This window comes from Glycine max, chromosome 19, assembly GCF_000004515.6.
Source record: "Glycine max cultivar Williams 82 chromosome 19, Glycine_max_v4.0, whole genome shotgun sequence".
NCBI lineage: Eukaryota > Viridiplantae > Streptophyta > Magnoliopsida > Fabales > Fabaceae > Glycine > Glycine max.
The window spans coordinates 9,842,971-9,867,303 of record NC_038255.2 but is presented as its reverse complement, the minus strand read 5'-3'; the positions used below and the strand labels follow the sequence as shown (position 1 = coordinate 9,867,303).

The window sequence follows — 24,333 nt, the reverse complement described above, 5'->3', positions numbered from 1 at the left end:
TGAATCTAGTAACATTAAGAAGGATAGATTTTTAATTAGTTAAGACACATTCATAATTAATTCAATCCCCCTTCTTAATTATTCCGAGGCCACTTGATCCAACAACGCCCAATGCAAAATATACTAGATTACTGCATTCTATTCCTAGATACGCAGGCCTCTAGCTGCTCTATCAAGTTCTAAGGATTTAAAGCATTTTCCAACACTCAAAATCCTAACTAAACATACAAATGGATGATCAAGCCACAAACATGTAAAATAAGTGCAGATACAAGCAAAGAACATTAGAAAATAACATTAAATAGATAGTTAGAGATTTACATTAAGAGTGCTCAGTAAAATACTCCCCAACAATGAAGTTCTAGCCCTCCATTAACATGGAGAGCTTCATACAAATAGGAAAATAAATGTTTTTGTGAAAGAAAATGGAAAAGGGTGAAGAAGAATGTCTTCTCTCCAACCTCTCTGCCTTCTTCTCTCTGTTTTCACGTAGCAATATGCCCTCTCTAGCTGCCCCCCTTCATTTACCACCAACTCGGTGTTTTAAAGGCTCTTGGACTTCTCAGCATACAAAGGCGCGCTCAGCGAGCATGTCTCGCTGAGCGAGAGTAAGTGAAAATTCGCTATGCGATCCTGGGCGCGCTAAGCGTGAAAAGAGACAACATGCTCGCTGGGCGGGCTGGTTGCACGCTAAGCGCATTGATCTCTGACTTATCTTCTTCTAGGGTTTTGCATCCGCTAATCGAGCTGGTTGCCTCGCTAAGAGAATGAGGCTTGCTTAGCCAATCTGTCGCGCTAAGCGAGTTCATCAGCACCTTTTCACACCTTCTCTTCTTTAGCCTACAAATTGAGTTGAATTTAACATTAGATCACAAAAATGGAGTTTCTACTTTATAAATTCACACAAGAATAAAAATATTTACAATTTCCACAAAAAGAACCGTAAATTGGAGGCACATTGCTATTTTCTTACTTATTTTCAATGCACTAAAAGCTCATGAATAGCAATTAACAACCATCAAAGAAGCTTGGGAAAGGGAATGCCTAGAAGCTGTTTCATGTGCATCCAAAACAATAGCTACAACTTTATGATGCTCACACATTAAATTCTTTCATTATACGAATGTTGATGTAAGCTCCATTGGAGCTTGTAGGCCTAGGATCTTCTTCATCAATGGATTCCTTTGCTTCTTGGAAGATAAATGGCAGCGGAATGGAGAAGGAAGAGAGAGAGGAGACGCCACTTCAAGGAGAAGATGAGTCTAGAAGAAGCTCACCACCATTGGAGGCCATGGATAAGAGCTTGGAGGAAGAAGGAGATGAATGAAGGGAGAAGGAGAGAAGAGCACGAAATTTTGTGCTCTAAAAGAGCTCTGAAATCTGAAGTTAATATTCAAATGATCAAAGTTCAAAAAAATGCACACACATGACCTTTATTTATAGCATAAGTGTCACACAAAATTGGAGGGAAATTTGAATTTCAATTCAAATTTCACTTGAATTTGAAATTGAATTTGTGGAGCCAAAATTTCACTAATTATGATTAGTGAATTTTAGTTATGGCTCAGCCCACTAATCCAAGATCAATTCCAAGATTCTCCACTAAGTGTGCTTAGGTGTCATGAGGCATGTAAAGCATGAAGGACATGCACAAAGTGTGACTATATGATGTGGCAATGGGGTGCAGTAAGCAAATGCTCACCTCCCCCTCTAAAATTTAATTGGATTGGGCTTCTACCAATTCAATTAAATTTATTTCCAACCACACACATCAAATATTCACTTAGTGCATGTGAAATTACAAAACTACCCCTAATACAAAAACTAGTCTAGGTGCCCTAAAATACAAGGGCTGAAAAATCCTATATTTCTAGGGTACCTTACCTACATTATGGAGCCCTAAATACAAGACCCAAAATTAATGAAACCTTAATCTAATATGTACAAAGATAAGTGGGCTCATACTTAGCCCATGGGCCCGAAATCTACCCTAGGGCTCATGAGAACCCTAGGGCCTTCTCTTGCATCTTTGGCCCAATCTTCTAGGAGTCTTCTATCCAATGCCCTTGGGGGGTAGGATTGCATCAAATGTTCTCAAAGTGCAATCAACCATGTTAGAAAATGTCTACAATTATTAAAAGTATAAAAGTATGATGGATGTCGCAACCTACCCTTCGGCGGGAGGGTGATGCGAGACTCACGGGTGTGTCTTCCAAGGGAAGAAAATGCACAGAGTCGCCACCAACGTTTATTTGAGAAAAACGTCAAAAAAACCGGAAAGGTGTGGTCTACGAACTTTAATCGTGAAAGGTTTGAGAGTTGTTTTTACGCACGGGGAAGGTATTAGCACCCCACGCGTCCATCACAAGGGATGACAACCTTTAATCAAGTGTGCAAATATGACTTCAAGATGTTTTATTTTTCCTTTTTTATGTCTTTTTGTGTTTTTATGCTTTTTATACTTTTATTTTGGTGTGGTCGACAAGGGTGTTTCCCTCGCTCCTACGTATCCTCAATTGCGATGAGGAAATCAGACCTACGTAGTTCTTTCGGAACTAAACGTTGGTTAAATTGTTTTTATCTTATTTTCCACAAGATAGATTTTAATTGAACAATGGTCATTTAAGGTGTTTGGACCATTTAAACGATTTTTTGATTTTGAAAGGAGAGAAACGTTAAGGCATGGGATCATTAACGATCTCTTGAGGTGGTCGACAAAAGCGGTAAAGTTACACATTGATTTTATGCTTTTAAACGGTCCATGTCAACCGATAAAAGCAAAGAGGACCATTTAAGGCGTTGGACCTTAAAATGGTTTTTAGTGATTTTTGCGGACAAAAGCTTGATTTATGAGTTGATTTTAGCTTTTGTTTCACTTTGGTTATTAGTCAATTCATTCAAGGAAATTTTCAAAGAAAAATGTCCGATTGATTTTTTTGGTTATTTTATTATTATTTTACCCTTTTTTATTTAACCGAGGTTACGGCGTGAACGATCGGTTGGATTTTATTTTAACAGTGATTAAACAAGATTACAACACAAATGATCGATTGAAATTCATTTTATCATTTATTAGGCAAGATAACGACTTAAATAAACGGTTAAAGCACGTTAAAAGGGGGTACGAAAAACAAATGAAATGAAAATAACAGTACGCAAAACAAGTAGGGACCACTAAGGGTGCATAGAATGAATTGAAATATTCGATTTTGGGAGCTTACCGGTTGAAGACCGAAGAACGACGAAGAACGAACGAAGAACGATGAAGAACGGTGAAGAATCTCCATGAAATCGCTTACGGAAAAGTCTCGAAAGCGTTACGGAAGCACCTCAGCTTGGATTTTCTTCACGGAAATAATTTTCCTCATTAATTTCGAGAGAATTCTCAATACCAGAAGGGCTGAACATTTTTGCTCTGCCCTCTTTCCCCTATTTATAGGAGAAAAAAGGGAGGTGGTTGCCGCCCAGCTCGCCCAGGCGAGCAGGGTTGCTTCCACTAGAAGGCACCGCCTTCTTTTGGAACCCTCAGGAAGGCCCAAGTGGGCCTCGTTGCTATTAGCACCCCCTTTTCACTAAATACACCCCCTTTTTGTGTTTTTTTATTGATTTCTTTCCAAAACGTTGTGGAACTTTACGGATTACGTAACGACATCGATATTCTTTCCGAAATGTTGCGAAACCTTACGGATTACGCAACAATGCTCGTTTTCCTTCTGGAATGTTGCGAAACTTTACGGATTACGCAACAATGCTTGTTTCGAGGGTTCCGAAGGGAGCAAACAAGGTTCAAGGACCGACCGCAAGTACTCCCGGACGAAATTAGGGTATGACAATGGGCAACTGAGTATCATTGATGATTAATAAAAATATTTGCAAAATAACATGCAAGTTGTTTCTGTAACACGTGTAGGAGACTTAGCATGAAACTGCATCCATCTTTGTGTGTTTTCTTAATATTTTTAATGAGCATGTTAGTGTTATCAGATTTTATAGGTGGGGGAGTAAGATTGCTATAGGCAATGAGGTTTTCCTTCTGATTTTTATTTTATTTTTATAAAAAAAATTTTAAGAATTAAACTCAAGGAAGTTGAGTTTGAATTCTTAAAAATATTTTTATACAAAAAGAATTCAAACTGAAGACCTTTTTGTTAAATTAGAATAATTTAGCGTTGACTCATTTACATGCCATGGTTATAATTATAATATTATAAAGGGATTATCCTAGTTTGGTTGCATTTTGGTAATTTCCAAAAAAAAATTCAATATTTTAAAATAATTAGAAAGAAAGGACAAAATTGAAAAATTACTATATTACTAATTTTTGGTTATGTAATTAAATTGACTAAAAATAACTAGCCTAGGTCTTAACCTTTCCAGCATTCCTCATAGTTGCAATTCTTTTTTTCTTAAAAACATTTGTTGCTTCTTTCTTAAAAATATAACTTTTGTTGGATTGCTTAGAAACTTTCTTGCATATAAGTAGACCTTAATATCTTTTTCTAGGAATTCTAAAGTTGTCTAGTAATTGCCCCTTTTTCCTTTGGTAGATTGAGAAGCTTAGTGACACATACTGCCAGCCTGAATCACAGCTTAAGTTCATAGTTACAGGTAAATGAATATTTTATAGTTTTGGACTTGGTATAATAAGTTTTAAAATTTGTGTAATTGTTTTATGAAGCTTTTACATGTTTTTGGATTGTGAGTAGTCAGTTTTTGTTCCCTAGGGCATAAATGATGTCATTGTTAATTGAACTGTTTTATGAAGGTTGTCATATAAATTTTTTTACTATTGTAAAATGGAGGGCTTTATAATTTTTATTTCATGTTGGCAGATAGTTGACTGTAGGAGGGTGCTGAAATTGACATATTCATATGGGTACTATTTATATTGCAATTACTTTACTATGCTATTGAACAAGAATGATGCATGGTTAAAGGGTTTGTGACTTGTGACAATGAAGGTCATATTATGTTTCTTCTTTGTTATAGAGTTCCTTTTTTCCATCACTATTTCTATATCTTTATTTTTCAATTAGATTCTGTGAGTTTACATTTTGTACTAATTGAGACAATATATAAAGTAATGCATTAAATGAGATATGATTTATTCATTTTAACTGATAGTTAAATTCAGGCACCTCCCTGTTTTGGAAAATGGTGAAGTCATTGCCATACTGGATATTACAAGATGTCTTTTGTTAGTCGTCTTATATGACTAACTTTTGTATAGAAAACATTTTTCAAAACTTGTATAATTTCCCCAATTTATAGTTATTTTATAGGGATTTGTAAATAAATCTTGTTTTATTGTTATAGCTATCTTTAGAATATTTTCCATTGGATTTAATGATGAAATTTGTTCAATTTCAGGTTAAATGAGGCTAAAATCTTGAGGTGCTAAAGGAAGCAGTTGCGCTCAGCTCACCATTTGGGCTTAGCGCGCATCCAATGCTAAGCGCAGCTACGCGCTTAGCACGACAGAAGAATCTGGCAGAGCATCAATATCAAGGTCGCACGCTAAGCGCAATGGTTGTCTTTAGCCAGGCTCAGCGCACGACTGGCGCCAAGCCCAAATTTACTAACTCGCACTAAGCGCGAGAGTGGCACTAAGCGCGACATTGCGGATTTAGAGCTTATTTAAAGCCTGTCTTGTGCAAAATTAGGGTACACAATTTTTGAGAATTCTAGAGCAAGGACACCACAGTGCTAATTTCGAGATAGAGGCTCTTGAGGCAACAAGAGGAGCAGCTTTGCAGAGAAGCCTAGGGTTCTTCAATTAGAGAGAGATTAGTGAGTTGCAGAGTGGTTGTGAGGTGCTGAGAAGAGGAGGAGAGTTCCCCCTTCTTGTGTAAGGAACGATTATTCTGTACTCTCAATCTGATTTGTGTTAGGGTTTTTCTGTAATGGCTGGCTAAACACCCTTGTTGGGGATTTCTAAGGAACAACTAATGTAATTACTTTAATATCTAATTAATTGTGTTTTATGTGTTCAATACTTCTTTCAATGCTTAATTTCTGCATGCTCTTGGTCTGTTCACCCATTTGTGTGTACAGTTAGGTGACTTTAGCATTGGGAAATGTACTGTTGCCTTAGAACTTGATAGAAGCACACATTACTAGGGATGGATTGTTGGGGTTTTGGTTTTCTGAATATGCTGTTACGATAATGTTGTTTAAGTTAAGTCTAGTCTTACAAGAGGGATCTGTAGACGAAGCTTAGGTTAAATTAGTCTAAACTTACGAGGGATCAAGGTTTAGTATTTTAGGCTACCACATAGAACACAAAAACATGATTGATTAGAGAAATATCTTCATATGCATCAGCTTGTTTGTTAGAAGGAGCCAACGCTTTTTACCTATTACTGTCAACTGTTACTTACTTGCATTTACTATTTTTACCATAGAAGTAGTTATTTTTGTATTAACCATCCATTATCAATGTTATTCCAACAATGCCTTATTTCTGAATAAAACTCTGTCTAATAAGCAAGTTCCCTGAGTTCGGTACTCGGATCACTCCGTTTTAATTTTAAATACTTGACGACCCGATGTGCTTTTCGACGAATTGGATTTCCCTTGAACATATTTGTATAAAGGAAAATTGGACCAAAAAGTAACTGCAGGGGAAATCCAACATCTTTATGATGTCATTACTAGGATGGAGAAGGTTTTTGAGCAGGGCAATGCCATTGTTGCTGGAGTTGAAGGGGTGGAATGCCACTAGGGTAGCAATGTATCTGGTTGGTTAACAATTATTTTTACATACACTTCCATGCATATGTCTCTTTAATGTTTATAGTATACCTGCCATTGTTGAGTTCAGAATTTTTATGTTCTTTTTTATCATTTGGCATACTCATTAGCTGAAATGACTGTTTCTGGCAACAAAATTGTTGACTTTATTTATCTTACGGCTAAAATTAGACACAAAGGATTTGATAGTTAATAGCAAAAAGATACAGAGAAGAGAATTACCAAATGAATGGTCACTGCATGAACCTTCTATTTGCTTAATTGATCACTTGTGTGGCTAATCATTCCCTAATCATGGTCTCATGTTGCTTAATTGATCACTTGTGTCCCTAATCATTCCCTCATATGTCAACCAGCATCGTTTTATTTTCCTCCTGTATAGTATAAGCACATTAAATTTTTTTTAATTTGTATTGATTAATCTATTTTTGTATTAAACTGTGTAATTTGAATATTATTATTATTATTACTGTTGTTGTTGTTGTTGTTGTTGTTGTTGTTATTATTATTAGTTTTTTTTGCAAAAAAAAACATGAGTTGATCTAAACCGATGTAAAAAGTGTCTTTACAACATCGATTTTAGTTAAAATCAATGTGATAAACACATTCAACATCGATTTTGCCAAAAATCGATGTTGTATATCACTTTTAACATCAATTTTTTCAGAATCGATGTAAAAAGTACTACAGCATACACAATTTTGACCATATTTCTACATCAATTTCAGATGGAACCAATGTAGATAATAATTTTTAAAATCGATATTGAAAATGCCTACTTTCAACAATGAACATTTCAGCATCGATTCTAGAACCGATGTTGAAACTCTTCTAGAACTAATGTTAAAGCCTTTTTATGTAGTAGTGATGAAAATAAGAAATATTATATTTTATATTTGAAATCACTATTAATTTATTTATTATATTTTATTAAGTTAAAATTCTAGAAAAATAATTTTATAACAGTGACCAACAATATTGTAATTGGATTGAAAATAAATAAAATATATGAAAATTAATTTTTTTCATAAGAATCAAATTGAAATGCATATTATGTAATATATATATAGATACTACCAAATAATTTATTTTAAAAAATCAATATTTATTTAATTAAGGAGAAAATTTAAAGCAAAGAGATACAAAATGAATTATTTTATTTGTTCAAAATTTAAAACAAAATTATATGTTTTTGGTTTTTCACCTTTTATTATTTTTTTATACTCTAAATATGACTAATATAATGGGTGAACTATATTCTATACTCAATTTTGTAAGTCGTATATATTGTATACTCTAACATGATAGGTGACAACTACCTCCTCCATTGAGAATATAGGTGAATTATATTTTCAACTTATAATGGATCATGTCTTCTAATACTCAACACTTGAGCAATGATATGAAAATCTGTAAAAAAAAAAAAAAAATAGGAGCAAGATATAATGCACTTGTCCCATCGAAATGATATGTAAGAAAATGGTTCTAACATTTTTATTTTTCTTATTTTTGTGATTGTCAAGTGTTTAACTATCTTTTCGTCATTAACATTATTCCATAAAATATATTAATTAATTAATCTAACATTCTACACATATTAATAACACATAAGATAATAACTTGATTTGGGCAGAAGATTTGATTTGGAACCTTATAAAACCTTGTTAGTAATATCCTAGATTTAATGCTTACTACTGCTATGTAATCACTCATAAATTAGTTTCATATTTATAGTATACTTTAAATGGTAGAAAGAATAAAATTGAGAGAATATGATAATGTCTATGCTAATAATTCATGCAACATGAGACTTAATTAAAAATTTGAAAATGCTTGTAGGGACCAAAATGGTATTACATGTTAAGTTAATGGACCAAAATATCAGTAAGTGGTTAAGTTCATGGATTAAAATGACAACAAATTATTAAGTTCATAGATCAAATAAAAAAGTTTCCTTTTTCACATGTGACAATCACGTAGATGACATATGATAACGGCGTGGATGACATGCGCCAATGGTAAGGTGTCATGTCATCACCAGAGGTGTCACCTAGACACGACTGTTTGACTTAATGGAAGAGACTTAATGATAGGACAAATCTTTTGCCCTTTTTGTATATCCATGAACAAAAATTTATTTTTTCTTCTTTCAGATAACTTGTCATGCCTAACAAATTCAATGATGAAAGTGAGTATTTACTCTAAATCTTATAAATATTTTACTTTTGATTTTTTATTACTATTTGGTATTGGAAAAAATAATGACTTTTAATGATTTTATTATTGAGTATTTGAATTCATGCATTCATTTATTATGTTTAATTGAGAAATGTTAACTAGACAAGTTGTGTGGGTCTCACACATTATTTAATAAACCTTACTTATAAATTTTATTTTTCAATAAAATTAAACTGAAATAAAAGTGAGTTGGAAAGGATGTATGGTTAACATTTTTCTTAATGATTTTTTTTAATAATATACTAAAATATAAATATTTTTAGGCTTAATTATTATCAATTTGGTCCCTTTATTTATTTACAATGTTCAATTAGGTCTTTCTATTTTATTAAAGTTTTAATCAGGTCTTTTATTTTTTAAGATGTCTTAATATGATCTTTTAATGTCTCAATACGATCCTTTATTTTTTAAAATATTTCAATATGATTTATTTTGTCAAAATTTACAACCTAATGTCCTCATTCTCAATTGAACTAGATTGAGACATTTTAAAAATAAAAAACTTAATTGAAACTTTCATAAATAAAATAGATTAATTGAACATTTTAAATAAAAATAATAATTAAATTGATAATTAAGCTTTTTTTTTAAAAAAAAAGGTATTATAGAATACCTCACTAAAATATCGCATGGATATTCAAGCAAAGCAAGACAAATTTTAAAAAGGGAAACTCAAGAAAATTGTTCAACACTTTCCTGGATTTTTTTTTTGTCAAGAGTTAAAATAAAAATAAATAAATAAATAAATAAAATTACGAATAAAACGTGTCGACCTTTTTCAAGAAAAAACAATTAATTATTTGTATTCCACATAAATAAAGATGGTTAAATATACAGAATTGACCTATCAAACACCTTCGTCTCTTTGTTTGTTGTTTGTTTTTACCAATTCATCACTTTCACTTGAGCACTTTCCACAAAATATATCTTGCAGTGGAGAGAAGTTTCATTATAGATTATATTTGTTATACAATACCCCTAACTAAAAAGGTAAAAAAATATTATATAAATAAAGCGTGATTAAACGACGACTAACATTTAAGTATAAATCAAAGTTGTAGATAGTAATTACTTACTTTATGTAGATAAATATTATATCAATAATATAAAATTATTAACATATATAAAGTTGTAGATAGTAAGTACTTACTTTACTTTATGTGGATAGTAATTTTTAATTGATTGACATTGTACTTTTTACATTAATAAAACTTTTGCTCATAATTTAATAAAACTTAACCTAAAGATATTTTACTTTTATCTAAAGCTATTTTTTTAAGATTATTTTTACACCTAAATTTAACTCATCATAAAAATATATAAATAAGGTCCAAACAATTGTAAAAAATATATATGGATAAAATATATTTTTGGTTTCTTGTATTTTTTTTTTTTTTGCCAAATTTGATTCTAATTCTTGTAGTTTCAAATTAATTAATTTAGTCCTTACGCTTTAAAAAATAAGTAAATTTGATCCCTATCTAAGATAAACTTTATCAATACGCAATGATTAAATTTATCTATTTTAAAAGATACATTGACCAAATTGATCAAATTAAAATTACAAAGATTAAAGTCAAATTTAACAAAAAATATAAGAACTAAAAATGTGTTTTACCTTCTACTAACTAATTCATCAGCTAATATATTTTTGAAAAGTCGAAAATTAAAAGGTAAGGATTTTGTGAAATCTTACAAGATGTTAATCGGTAAAAGGATTGGGATTGATTGGATATATTTATTAAAATAAGCTAATCCTTTTTTTGAAAGACCGTCGTAGAAATATGCAATTGATATAAGTAAAGCTAATGCAACGATAGTATTTATATCATTTGAGGGTGCAGCTAACTCCCCATGAGGTACAAACACATGCACACAAGCTTTTTTTTAGACTAGGCTAAATTAAAATTAGAGTACGTTTTTATAGAGAATTTGAACTGAGAAAAATAATTTATCAGAGAATTTGAATTTCTCTAATCTAGAATTCATTGTTTGGATGTTTTTTGTGAAGAATTTAAAATTTTGAAATTTTAAAACAGAATTTTAAACAACTAAAAATTTGGAATTTCAATTTCCTTCTAAGAAGTGCGAAATTGAAATTCACTTCTTACAGTCTTCTCCAAGAAACACTGAGCTCGTGTAACATCAATCGGATGTAAGCGTAGAAGAACACGAATAACTAGTACACCAACCATATCTTCTCTTTTTTTTTTCATTCATTCTTTTTTACCCTCATAACTTTAATTTTTTTTTATCCAAACACAAAATTTTGAAAATAAAAGAATTTCAATTTAAGTATTTAAAATTCTTAAAATTTAAAATTCCTGAGAATTTTAAAATTTTCCATCCAAACACACTTTAGCCTTGTATTTTAAACAATTTGAGTCAATCCATCAAGGTCACTCGATTTTAATACCCCTAAAACAAATAAGGATTAGAACATTTCTTATTTTACATTTCAAAAATATTTTGCTTTATCCCCCCACAAGTTGGGGCAAAAGTGACTTGTAGCTTGTGTTCTTTAAGCATATGATAGGAATTCGATTCATGTCTGTGGAAATATCTTGCATCCAGCAAAAAGAAAAATAAAACTCAAATAAATAAAAACAACAGATTTTATTTTCACAATTTCTTTTAAAAATATTTGAAAATAAGAAACAAAACTAGAACAAAATGTTTTATAATTATTTGTAAAAAAAATGAAAAAAGAAATCCCAAACCAATCACACCCTAAGTTGTTGGCAGTGATGGGGTTTATGGATATGCATCTAGCAAATAGAGGCATCAACATTGGCAAACTTGAGTGCTTGGCAAATTGGAAAGGTTACAATGTTTCACAAACGAATCACATGGATGCAAAGATAAAAATCTTCCCCGTTTTTATTCATTATCCAAGTCATTTCCATACATTAAGCAGGAGGTGAAGGCCTTTGGATGAACCATATTATACAACAATACATCTCAGCAACCTCAACCCTAATAAGTTAGAAGTAAGTCAATCCAAAGTTAAAAGAGTATGGCTTGCTACTCTTGCTGAGAACATGGAATCAAGGTGAACAAAACTGACTTGTTTTTCTTGTTAAGATTCTAGATGTAACATTTGCTGGGGTTTATTCAGATTGCCACACTGTGATTTGGGACGGCCCCATTGAAAGAATTGTGAGTGCATTGTGTCATCAGTAACAGCAGAAGAAAAACCCTTTAGACCTGCCTTCAATATTGCCTTTTGGGGTTTCTCCAGAATCATCTCTCCCAGCCATTAAAGCACTTGTACCTGGAGATTCTGGTGGCAATACAGCATTCTTAGAAGTGATTCGCATTGGAACAACTGGCTTGGACGGTGAAATGGTGGTTAGATATCGAAGCAGCATCTCTATTATTTGACTAAAATTGGGTCGATCATTTGGATCCTCTTTCCAACAAGAGGTCACAATCAGAGCTAAATCTTCAGGAAGCTCATCAGCACTTGGCCTTGTATTCTGAAATAGTTGAGTAAAATGGTGGTATCATGAATCCTTGGGTATACTCCAAGAAAAACAGCAGCACATTCAGTGATAAACACATGTCAAATTATGATTATAGTCAGATAAAGATCTTAGATAATAAGAATGTAAAACTTAAAAATAGCAATAGCCTATGATGAATCACATAATTTATATACTGCAAACTGCTGTTGTTTATGCAGCAACAGAAACATGACTAGTTGATAATCAAATTCGACCAATGGTAATAGAGTAAATGCCATTGCCATTAATGCATGTTTCCAGCAAATCTGTCATTATACTTAAAATCAAGGGCCTGCTTAATTTGAGAAAACTGTTTTACAGTATTACTCTTTTACTTCTGGAGTTTCTAAGATGTTTCCAGATGCATCAAGAAATTGTCAATCAGCCTTTCCAAGAAAAGGTAACTTTACAGTATTACTCTTTTACTTCTGAAGTTTCTATTTCTGCGATGGAGAATGCTTGCCAGTGGGCACAAATTATAAAAAGTATTATCACCTTATGCATAATTCATTATAGCAAGCACTAGATGACCAAAAAGTTATCTACCTTAAATGCCGCTGCATATGCAGCCTGTAAATTAGACATGCCTTCAAAAGGTAACTTATTATGGACGAGTTCCCACAACACTATAGCAAAGCTATAGGCATCCACCTTATGGTTGTAATGCTTCTTCTCCCCTTGTCTTAGAGTGACAGTGCTGTAAAGCTGCCACCAAACAAGAAATGAAATTATAAATTACTAATATGAACCACCCAACTGGAAAATTAATAAATCATTTAGCTTTCAATAATTAAGAAGTACTTCTGGAGCCATCCATCGATATGTCCCTGTCTCAGCAGTCATCATCTCTGTTAAGGACTCTTCTCTGGCTAGACCGAAATCGGCTAGTTTAACTGCTTTATGATCTTCTGTCAAGATCAAGTTATCTGGGATGAAAACAGGACACATGATAAGAATTACACTTGATCATTGATGAATAGAAAAGAAATAGACAGATAGTGCTTAATATTATTATTATCAATTATGCAATTAGAAGCTGTTTTCACAACAAATATTAAACATTGCACCTTATAAGAGAATGATGGAATTGTATATATTGTTTGATCACAGCATTGTTATCCCAAACATCTGACACTTATAGAATCTTCAAGTATATAACTATATGCGCATAAATTGCCTGAGTTGCTATCCGAACTATATCCACTAATAGGTTAGCAACAATATCCAAATACCAGTAGCATTACATTTTCAGATATTTTCTAGTTCTGGGGTTGAAACCACATAAGATACATAACCAGAAAATTGAGAGCAATCAGTAATGATAACAAAGATTTGTATCCCTTATTTTATGTACAGGCACATACAAGCCAATAAATAAAAAACGCAACTATTCACTTTTTTAGAAAGCTTTAATCAAGATTAACAATCTGGAGCAAGTAACAAGCAAACGTTATCTGATGCAAGATGTCAAATTTCACAAAACTCTAGCCAACTCCAAATCTTTTCGATTATGAGCTACCAACTAAAATTTAACAAAACTGGCAAGTTTGACAATCTTATACAATACCAGGTTTAAGGTCACGGTGAATGATCCCATGAGAGTGTAAGCATTCCATTGCTCGGGCAATATCAAGAGCAAATCCAACTGCTACGCGCACATCCAAGCACTTTGGCCGGATACTCCACAGATATTTGCGCAATGTTCCACCTAAGAGAAGTTCAGTTACAATAACCATAACAGGTTCTTTGCAGGCCCCAATAAACTGGCATCAAACAAATGTATAAGCTATTGTGAGACATATTTTTACCCAGTTTATAAATATAATTTGAGAACCAGTTAATGTTAGTAACTATTTATTGCCAATCCCAATAAGTGTATATATCGATGTTTACACACACAACATAATCAAGCTTGAGAAAAAGAGAAGTGTTCTGGGATAACAACCTTGACTAGATTTTTGTGTTGAACTCTAGATAGCATGGCAATCTCTCTGGCAAACCGAGCCTCTCTCCTAGAAATCTGCTCTGGGGTTTCACCCTTATTAATAATCTTAACAGCAACATTCTGATTTTTATATCTGCAAAATAAGAAAATCCAACAACAAGGCACAAAGTCATCAAGTAATCCTCTATTCCAATTCAATAATGGATGCAGAATATGTATTTTTCTAAACAAACAGATTATATACAAAAAGTTAATGTGAAATTGTACATAAATCTAGACAGATTTAATGGGAGATGCAAAAGGGAAAACAAGAAAAGAGAGCCAAGGTAGAGCTGACTTCAGAAATCAAAACAAACTTTCTAATAAATCTTAACAAAAGAGAAAGGTGAAAATTCTCATGGCAGAAGGATTCAAAAACCAAAACTGAATCCAAAAACAGAACCAAGAAAATTAAAAGCAAAAAAAAATAAAAATAAAGGTTGACTTACTTTCCTTCATACACTTTGGCGTGAGCACCTTCCCCAATTTTAGGCCCAACAAATAGTTGCTTGGGATCTATAAGCCACTTAGCATCCAAATTGAACTCCACAATTGAGTGAACCTCATTTCCAGATCCCATTCTACACCCGCTCAAGATGTCAAACTAACTAGTATAGTAAGTAGCAGAATCACTCAAACTCTGCAAAAAGACCATGCCCTTGTCTGCACTACAAGGAACAACTCATAGACCTTGTTTACAACATAAGAAAGATGAGAGCTTTGACTTTATGGGTTTAAGAAGAAAAAAAATGCTCAATTGGGTACCCTAAAAAAGCACCAATCCCCAAAACCAAGTTCCAATATATTGTCAGAAGCACTCACCAAGAAACCAAAAACTCAGAACAAAAGGCTCTCTCAGCAAGCAATGAGTGGCAGAAGAAACAAAATAAGGAGACAAGAATAAAAAAGGAACCAACCCTTTTTCTCTGTTGGTATGAGGAATGGAGTAAAAGGTTGTAAAAACAAGAGAGGCTCAGAAACTAATGACCCAGATGGAGATTTGGGAAAATAAAGAGGTGGAAAAATGAAGGTGGGCTTTGTAGTGGGAAGAGAAGAAAATAAAGAAAAAGATGTTAACTTTATTTTAATCCACAACGCGTGTTGAATTCCAGAGAGAGAGAGAGAGAGAGAGAGAGAGAGAGGTTCTGGTGGTAAAGTGAAGCCGCGGAAGGAATGGTGTCTGTGTCAGAAAACAGTGTCACAAGTGGTGGGTGATGGTTTTTCTTTGGAATAAATTATGCAGAGAGACGGTGTTGGAAGAAATCTAGATGCTATGGATATTTATATTTTTATTTATAGTTATAATATAAATAATATTAGATACAAGAGAAAAAGTTTCCATTAAATTAAATCAATTAGATGTATGTGGTATTTGATTAATTATTGATGGTTGAAGGGAGTTACTGCAGAAATCCTATTGAAATCATGGAGGGGACAGCGTGGTCAATGCAATTATTTTGTTAAGTTGGGCTTTTTCAGCTCAAACAGGATTCGGGCTGGTTTACCAAATTGAGAAGCTTTCTCTCACATGAAACTAAAGGGAAAATTGGCAGGTTATGTTATGTAAAGCATACCTGGTTTATTTTTTAAATGTCTATTTATTTGATTTAATTTAATATAGGTATTATTTTAATAATTTTTTATTTTGTAAATTAAATACAGAAGATAAAAATAAATATTTTTACTGAAAATTGATTTTGTTTATATAAAAAATGTGATACTTATTTTTTTAAGTAATAATGAAAGTGTTTGATATTTTCTCAATGATAAAAAATTTTTGAATGCGTTTGAAGGGGTGAATTTAATCTCTCTTAATTACGCACTTAATGCATAAAATGAAAACATTTTAAACAATGGCCTTATTTTGTCAAAAGCTTCATCTCACCTTGTCTGTATTTTGGTTTAAAAATTTAATTTATAATAAAGTCTTCCAAATAAACTAATATAAAGAGACTAAAAGAAATTAAAAGGACTAACAAATTCACCCTTTTAATATATTGACACACTTAACCTATCATGTAAGTATGGTTAACAAACTCTTGAGTTAACTCATTAACTCTCACGAGTTTACGAGTCTACTCGTCCTTCACGAATTGACTATTGAGTAAATTCTTCTTCTAGTAGGCTCTAGGTAAACTCTAAGTAAACTCGGTAGACTCTCGAGTTTATCAACGAGTTAGCAAGTTAAAAAAATTAGACAAAAATGTGAATCATTTTTTATTATTTTTTGTCTGTTTAACATTCAAGATCCATTCATTTATAGTGCTATTCTCAAATACAAAATTCTCACCTTTAATCATATCAACTTTTGTTCTCTAATAACATCAAACCCTTGATGAGAATGATATGTCGCTACTATAACCTCTACAAGTTATTATGTAGTAGTGATGTATTATTAGTAGACTTGGTTATTTAAATATTTTGAACTTTATGATTTACTATTTTACTTTATTATATTATTGAAATATTTAATTAATATATTATTTATAGATATTTTGTTATTATTTTTATATGAAGTAGACTTTTATGAGTCTACGAGTTGAGTCGAGTCTATGAAACTCTCATGAGTTTGCGTAAACTCTCGAGTTTGATAATCTTGCATGTAAGCTAGATTTAAATTTAAATATAAATAAAACATATAATTTTAATAAATCTATTCATATATTAGAAATTAGAATACACAAATTTATTTGAGAGTATGAGCTTTATTATTTTCAAATAGGCTCAATATTTCTTCTCATTTTCTCTTATGATATACAATTCACATACTTCTCTTTTAATTAACTAAATATTTTTTCTCATAGTCATCTCAAATTATTTTCCTTTTATTTTTATTTGAATATTTGATCTTCTTAACTGACAACTTGTTATCTCTTTCAATTATCCTTTTTATCTCTATTTTAAATTGAATTTCAATTGTTTTTTCAAAAAAATTGTGAATAAAAAATTAATTTTATAACATAATTTAATTTTTTTATTGTAAGTTCAAAATATAATCTATCTATTTAAAGATATTTATTTATTATGAATTTTGATTATAATATAATTTGCATATAAAAATATTTTATACATTACAAATTTTAATTATATAAAAATAAATCTTTATCATGTGTAATCTACATACTAAAATACTAATAACAATAACAATTTAATATAACATTATTGCATTATTTATATTTATTTAAATAAACTAATTTATTAACTTTAATATTGATCATTATTTAATATTTGACTTTTTTTTATTAAACAAGTGTTTTAAAATCAGTCTTAATTTATTTAATAAATGAGTTAGATTAGACCATTTCTATTACAAACAAATTCACAAGTCTCCAAGAAACGGTGGCAACTTTTCACTCACTACTAAAAAAAGGGTTTTTCACGACAGTTGTGAACCGTCATTGTAGATAACAACGTTAAAACGAAATTATTTTTTACGATGATTATTATAATAATTGTCTTTAAAGGTTGAAACATTCAAAGACAGTTAATAGCAAATAATCGTCTTTGAAAGCTATCTTAGGCATGACATTCAAAGATGGTTATTTGCTATTAACCGTCTTTGAATGCGATGTCTGACAAAGCTTTCAAAGACAATTAATAGTAAAAACCATTTTTGAATGTCTGACAAAGCTTTCAAAGACGATTATTTGCTATTAACCGTCTTTAAATGTGATGTCTGCCAAAGCTTTCAAAGACGACTATTTGTTATTAACCGTCTTTGAATGTCATGTCTGCTAAAGCTTTTAAGGACGATTATTTACTATTAACTATCTTAAAACGCGTTATTTTTAAGACGATTATTAAGATTAATAACCGTCATAGAAAACGATTTTATATGGACTTGTATTAATATTAATTATTAATCCCTACTTTTTTCCTTTATGTTTTATGCACTTAAATATATATAAAAAAATATAAATAAGAAATATTGGATTGGATATTCTATTCATGTTACAAAATGACCTTAAAGCATGTCTACAAAATACAATAAATTCATGTATAAATTGGTAAAAATTATGAATAAGATCTTCAATCCTTTTCTGTGGACCTAGTAATATAAATTGGTAAAAATTATGAAAAGGAATAACATATAACCTAAATTTAATATTGGCAAAGGGTTCAATGAGCGTCATCATCAGCCTTGTCTTCTGATTCCATTTTCTTGCTCTCTGCTAGAACTGCATTAACATTCCAATTTGACCATTATGTCATTTGCTTTGTTGATGTTTGAAAATTTTGAATAGATAGGGATCATTCATATCATATACCTTTGGAAGAGATTCCCAAATAGGACTCAGGGATGTCCATTTTAGCTAAAGTGATGCTGTTAATGGCCCTTGTAGTCTTTAAGATTTGGTTTGTGCAATCATGCTTGTGCTGCAACTGCTTCCTTGAGTTTTCGTTTAGGCCACATGGAGGGACTCACGGTAAGGTATACATTTTGTTTGAGATAATGATTTAAAGTAGGGTGAGAAGAGAGAATGCTTGCAATTATTGAGTAAGGAATGGGTGTCTTTGGGCAGGAGGAAACAGATGCCTCAGAGTCTGCAGTGTCTCTACTGTTGCCATATTTTCTCTTCATTTTTGTTGTGTTGCTTATGTTTTGAGGAATTACAGAGGTCTTCTGCTGTAAGGAGCTAGTCTCCATATTTTGAAAACTTAAACTCCATAGTTTCATAGAAAAATCCAAGTTTCTCTATTAGACAACAAAATAAAGACACTTATATTAAGAATAGACGGATGTGAATTTAAATCTGAAGCCTTGGATATTTTCATGTCTATTTTGAGTCTTTGTTATTAAGCTTTTTTCTTGAATGATGACAAATGAGTTTATTCTTTAGGAGTTTTTGAAGGCATTAATAGGCTTTATAGATGTTGTTGGGCTTTATTTTGCCTTGACCCAGTTGACTCACAGGAACATCTCTCAGAATCATAAATTTCAAGCAGTTGGACTGGTATGTGTGACAAGCTAGATCATTTTGTACTTTTTTTAATAATATTTATGTGTATCTTGAAGTGATATTTCTCTGATCTTCATCTGGTTCTTGGTGGCACTTTCTTGTGACAGGCTGGGCGTTTGCCGATTTTGTACTGCATCGATTGGCTCCTCTTTGGGTTGGTGCCAGAGGATTAGAATTTACTTGGGATTACATTCTTCAGGGCCTTGAAGCTAATGCAAATTTGGTATGCCCTTTCATGTTGAGAGTCTTTTGTTTTTCTTTCTAAGATTGAAATACAGTCCTAAGATCAAACTAAAGCATTTGATCAATAATATTCTCCTGGAATTTGGAACTTCTTTTAATTCTATATTGGTTAGCATGATGGAATAGTATGTTTATGTTGGTATGTTCTATAATTGAAAAATGAAAACACATCCCAATTCATGTGCAGTCTGTAGTATATGTATTATCTGTAATTTAAAAGATTTTTGCACTTGCATCTGCACAGTTGTTGAGCATATCCCTTGTTGCACTTGGATCTTTGATGTGGCTTCGAAAAAATAAACCCAAGACCCTCATCCCTATTATATATTTGAGTGCAGGGATTGTAGCAACTATGCCATCTATCACAAGGTCTTTCCTGGTTCATTACAATTACTGTTATGATTATATGTAAATGTGTAATTTCATGCTCAAATTAATATTTTCTATGGTTTTTTCCTATGCAATTCAAGCCTTTGAATTGAGGACCAATCATAAATATTTCTTGAGCCTACCTGCTAATATTTACTCCACTCTGTGAACCATTTTATATATTCTTCCCAGTCCACTCCCTTCTCCAAACTCAAACCCTCCCTTCTCTTCTTTCTCATAGTGTTCTAAGCAGTCAGTGACAATGGAGAGGAAAAGACACTGTCCTATTTCTTTCACTATGTTCACATTGCTACTTGGAGTGCTTTCTCAGAACCTTGTCATCCCTGTAATATCTACCACTGCCATCATTGTGGACCAGAACTACAACTCTCCAGACCCACATGCAGAAATAGATTTATCAAATTCTTTATGTAATTTTCTTACTCAACTATACAATTTACTTCATTATTTATGCAAAATAGAAGATATCATTTCCTTGCTAGCTACAGTAGGCCATTTACTTTCAAATTTGAAGTATGAAGGATTAAGTGCTCTTAAAGAAACTATCTTGACATTTAACTTTAAAATCTAACAATATAAGTTGCTTTTACTTATATGATGAGGTGCAGGCTAATGCAGATAAAAATCCTCCAAGATCAAAACCCGTGGACAACAATATGGGGAAAGTGCATCAACAAATTTGCTATACCAATAATAATGGGGAAAGAAGATTATGAAAAATAATAGTCAAAAGGCCATTCTGAGGTAAGCTACATCTCTTGTATATGAACATAAACAAGAATCTGCAAATGTGGTGAAGGATTTTGAGAGAAATTTGGCTTTGGTATACAAAGAGGGAGCAAAACACATAACCACAAACACTGAGACCTTCGAGGAAAGAGATAGAAAACAAAGTGGAAGAAAGAAAGGAATGGGAGGGGAGGGAGAAAAACATAGTTTCTTACCAAAGGCCTTCATGAAAGGAATTGACCAATCTCATTCAACAGACAAGAGGAAGTAGACGTGTTCAATGAATTTATTCAGCAACCAAATTGAAATAAAAATAAAAAATTGAAAAACAATAACATATAAAGTTTGCTAAACTACATATCATTGTCAAATAAAAAAGCAAACTAACATCAAGACATGAACCACACCAAATTAACAAATACCCACTGACCTGTTTGCAGCCAAGTCAAACAAGGTACCGACTGTTGTTCACCACCAACTGATTGATGACCCGCGTGTTCCCTGCAACAAGCATTGTTAAACATCAGCACTAAAAGAATGTTATATCCAACCAGCGACCTCTGTTCAACAATACACAAAATCATGTAAAACAAGCTTAACCTAACTAAGTAACTCACTAACTTGGTTTCTTCGAAGTCAAACCAATGTCTTTGTTGATGACGTAAATGCAAAAGCCCTGCTGGCAGTCCGATTAGGAAGTTCGAACGAACTCGTCGGAAGCAACTCGACGAAGAGGCTAGCTGCTTCAATATGGAAGAGATTCACGAAGGGGAGCTGCGTGCGCGTGACTAGGGTTCAACAAGAAGCAAGAGGTCTTGAGTGCACGAGTGATCGAGGCTATACCCGAATCAAATAAACATTAAAAATGCAATATCTAGGAAGTGATCCTAGGTCGTCTCCCAACAAGCAATGGTCAATCAAACATTCATAACAGATAGTAATAAAACAGTAACAAATTGGGGGGGGGGGAGAGGTTGTTTGTTTTTGTAAATTAAACAGCAAGCAAATTTTAATTAGAAAATATCAGAATTAAAAACACGTTGTTTCCCCTTGATTCACAAGCAAGTCTCTTATCCTAGGTTACGATACTTTATCCTTTATCAGTTCAACCACTTAATCCAACCCTAAATTAAATTACCAAGCGAAATTTAACATAAGGCAGTCATTATGTGATTAAGCAACACATACACCAATTAATCATGAACGAAACTGATCATTAAGCATGAACGTAAATTAAGCGCAGAGACAATTAATCAAGCACTAAGCATGCATGGATTAATAGCAACAAATACAGAGTAATTGGTGAAGAGGAAAAATTGATTAAAATTCAATAGTAATAATAAAACCTCAAAGAGAGCTGTGCTTGATCCTCAAGAGAAAACAACGCTGGAGACTTAGCCTTCCATTAATCAGTAGAAAATGAAATTGCAAATTGAAGCAGAAAACGAAATTTTATTGCTACGTGAATAGTAAAAACTGGAATTGCAAAACCTCAAATTATTCTTTCTCCCCAAAATGAAAAGGACTCCCTAAATTAAAACCTTGGTGCTGTTATATAGGTTCTCAGCCCCTAAAGCTTACAAATCTGTTTTAAGTCCAAGCCCATTAATAAAATAAAATCTGGACAAGATAAGATAAGATTTGATAAAATAAAATCTAGATGAAATAAAATCTAGATAAGATAAAATCTAGATGAAATAATATCTAGATGAGATAAGATTTAGTAGAATAAAATTGTCTGCTCTTTTCAAGTCCAAGCCCAATTCTGGATTCAAGCCCAATTGCCTATAATTCTCCTGAAATTAAATTAAAAACATAAAATTAGTCCAGTAGGCCTAAATGATAAAACTGCATAATTAATTTGACAATTAAGGCTAATCAGTAATTAAAATGGTGACAAAAAGGGTTAAGAAATAGGAGAAAATGATGACACATCAGCGATACTAGGGTTAGAAAAAGGAAGGGTTCAGTACCGAGGGAGGGCACGGGACTAGGGTTAGAAAAAGGAAGGATTCAGTACTGAGGGAGGGCGCGAGACTAGTGCGAAAGGAGAAGTTAGGACACGTTTATGTTTTCAAGAAATAAGATGGTTATTTTATAAAACCCGTTGTAAATTTAATTATAAATAACATTCTAAGGCGGTTTTTATTAACCGTCTTAGAATGCGTGTCGTAAAATGCTCCTATCCTTTCAATAATTACAAAAATTCCACTACACCACTTTCTAAGGCGGTTCCCTAAATAACCATTGTAGAAAGGGTGTCGTAAAAGGCTATTTTTGTAGTAGTGACTACCAGAAAATCTCCCTTTTCGGATGGATACAGAGAAAGATTCCAGATAATTTTTTCCATGAATTTTAGATGGAGAACTATTTTCAAATTTTGATGGAATATAATCATCCAAAAAGTCTCGTTGTAAGGTTAAAAAGAAATTTGGTTTGAAAGTGGATTCATAAGAATAATTTAATTTTGATTTTCAAACAACTTTTTTTTGGAATTTAACCAAATCATATAAAATACCAAATGAATACCAAAACACATTACGTTGTCATATTATCGAGAGAAGAAGGATTTAAGGAATACTTGAATTCATAAAGCTTGATATAAATAACAAAAAAATGCATGGGAACAAGAGCGATCACAAACAATTGGGTTTATGACATTCCTAAACCAAATCATACTTTTCTTTAATCGTGCATTGGTTTTCTCTACAGGTGGGGAGAGAAGGAACTACTTGTTGATTTGGTGTATTAGGAATCATAATCGTGCCTTGGGTTTTAACCTATCAAGGTTGTCATTATCTCCTAATGGACCAAATTAGTTTCCGCTCATTAAGCCCATATCAATTTTATGTTGGTAGTCTAATGGGTTCATTAAATTAGATCACTTATATTGACCCATCTAAATGTAAACAACTGATGTAAATGTTATAATATAATATGTAACTCATATAAATTAATTAGGAATTAGAAAATTCCTAACAATCTTCCACTTGAACTTTATATTAACCTTAGACATTTATACCACTAATTTCTTTAGGAGCACAAGCGTTTGTTGTTTACTTTTAGACTCCTCCTAAACAGTTTGGTCCATCTCATATAACAACAAGGAACCATTGCAATTTTTATCACAACCTAATGTGACTAAGCCACAATGATCACCACTATCAGTCATACTTGATGACATAGATCAAATATGGATGAATGACATGAAAATTACATGTAACATGATCTTAATCATGTTTACTTTCAATGTCCAAACTTTATTCTTTATAGAGATAAATCTTAATGCAACATAAATATTGCACAAAAAAAAAACCAAGCTCAGAATATAATGATAAACATCAACTTTATTTTTGCAGAAAATCAAACAATACAAAAATATGGAAATATAGGATATACAACATAAATGGGAATCCCACTAAACTAAGGTACTATAAGAAGTCACATCCATATGAGCAGTGTGCTTATGAAAAACTTTAGGTATCAAACCTTTAGTAAGTGGGTCAGCTAGCATGAAAACAATTCCTAT

The 24,333-nt window shown here is 32.1% G+C and overlaps 1 protein-coding gene across 2 annotated transcripts; it reads right to left on the bottom strand.

Annotated features, from left to right (window-relative positions):
* Window positions 1-11,845: 11,845 nt before the first annotated feature.
* LOC100809826 (serine/threonine-protein kinase STY13) lies at window positions 11,846-15,742 on the bottom strand. Of its 2 annotated transcripts, none has more exons than XM_014772023.3 (6): window positions 14,931-15,742; window positions 14,443-14,575; window positions 14,065-14,260; window positions 13,299-13,423; window positions 13,044-13,202; window positions 11,846-12,506 (listed from the first exon to the last, which is right to left on the bottom strand). In XM_014772023.3, exons 1-6 carry the CDS (start codon window positions 15,059-15,061, stop codon window positions 12,498-12,500), a joined length of 753 nt encoding a protein of 250 aa, XP_014627509.1. In that variant the 5' UTR covers window positions 15,062-15,742; the 3' UTR covers window positions 11,846-12,497. The 2 variants fall into 2 exon arrangements, with proteins under 2 accessions (XP_014627509.1, XP_003553431.1); XM_003553383.5 differs by having other exon boundaries at window positions 11,846-12,470.
* Between the last annotated feature and the right edge of the window lie 8,591 nt (window positions 15,743-24,333).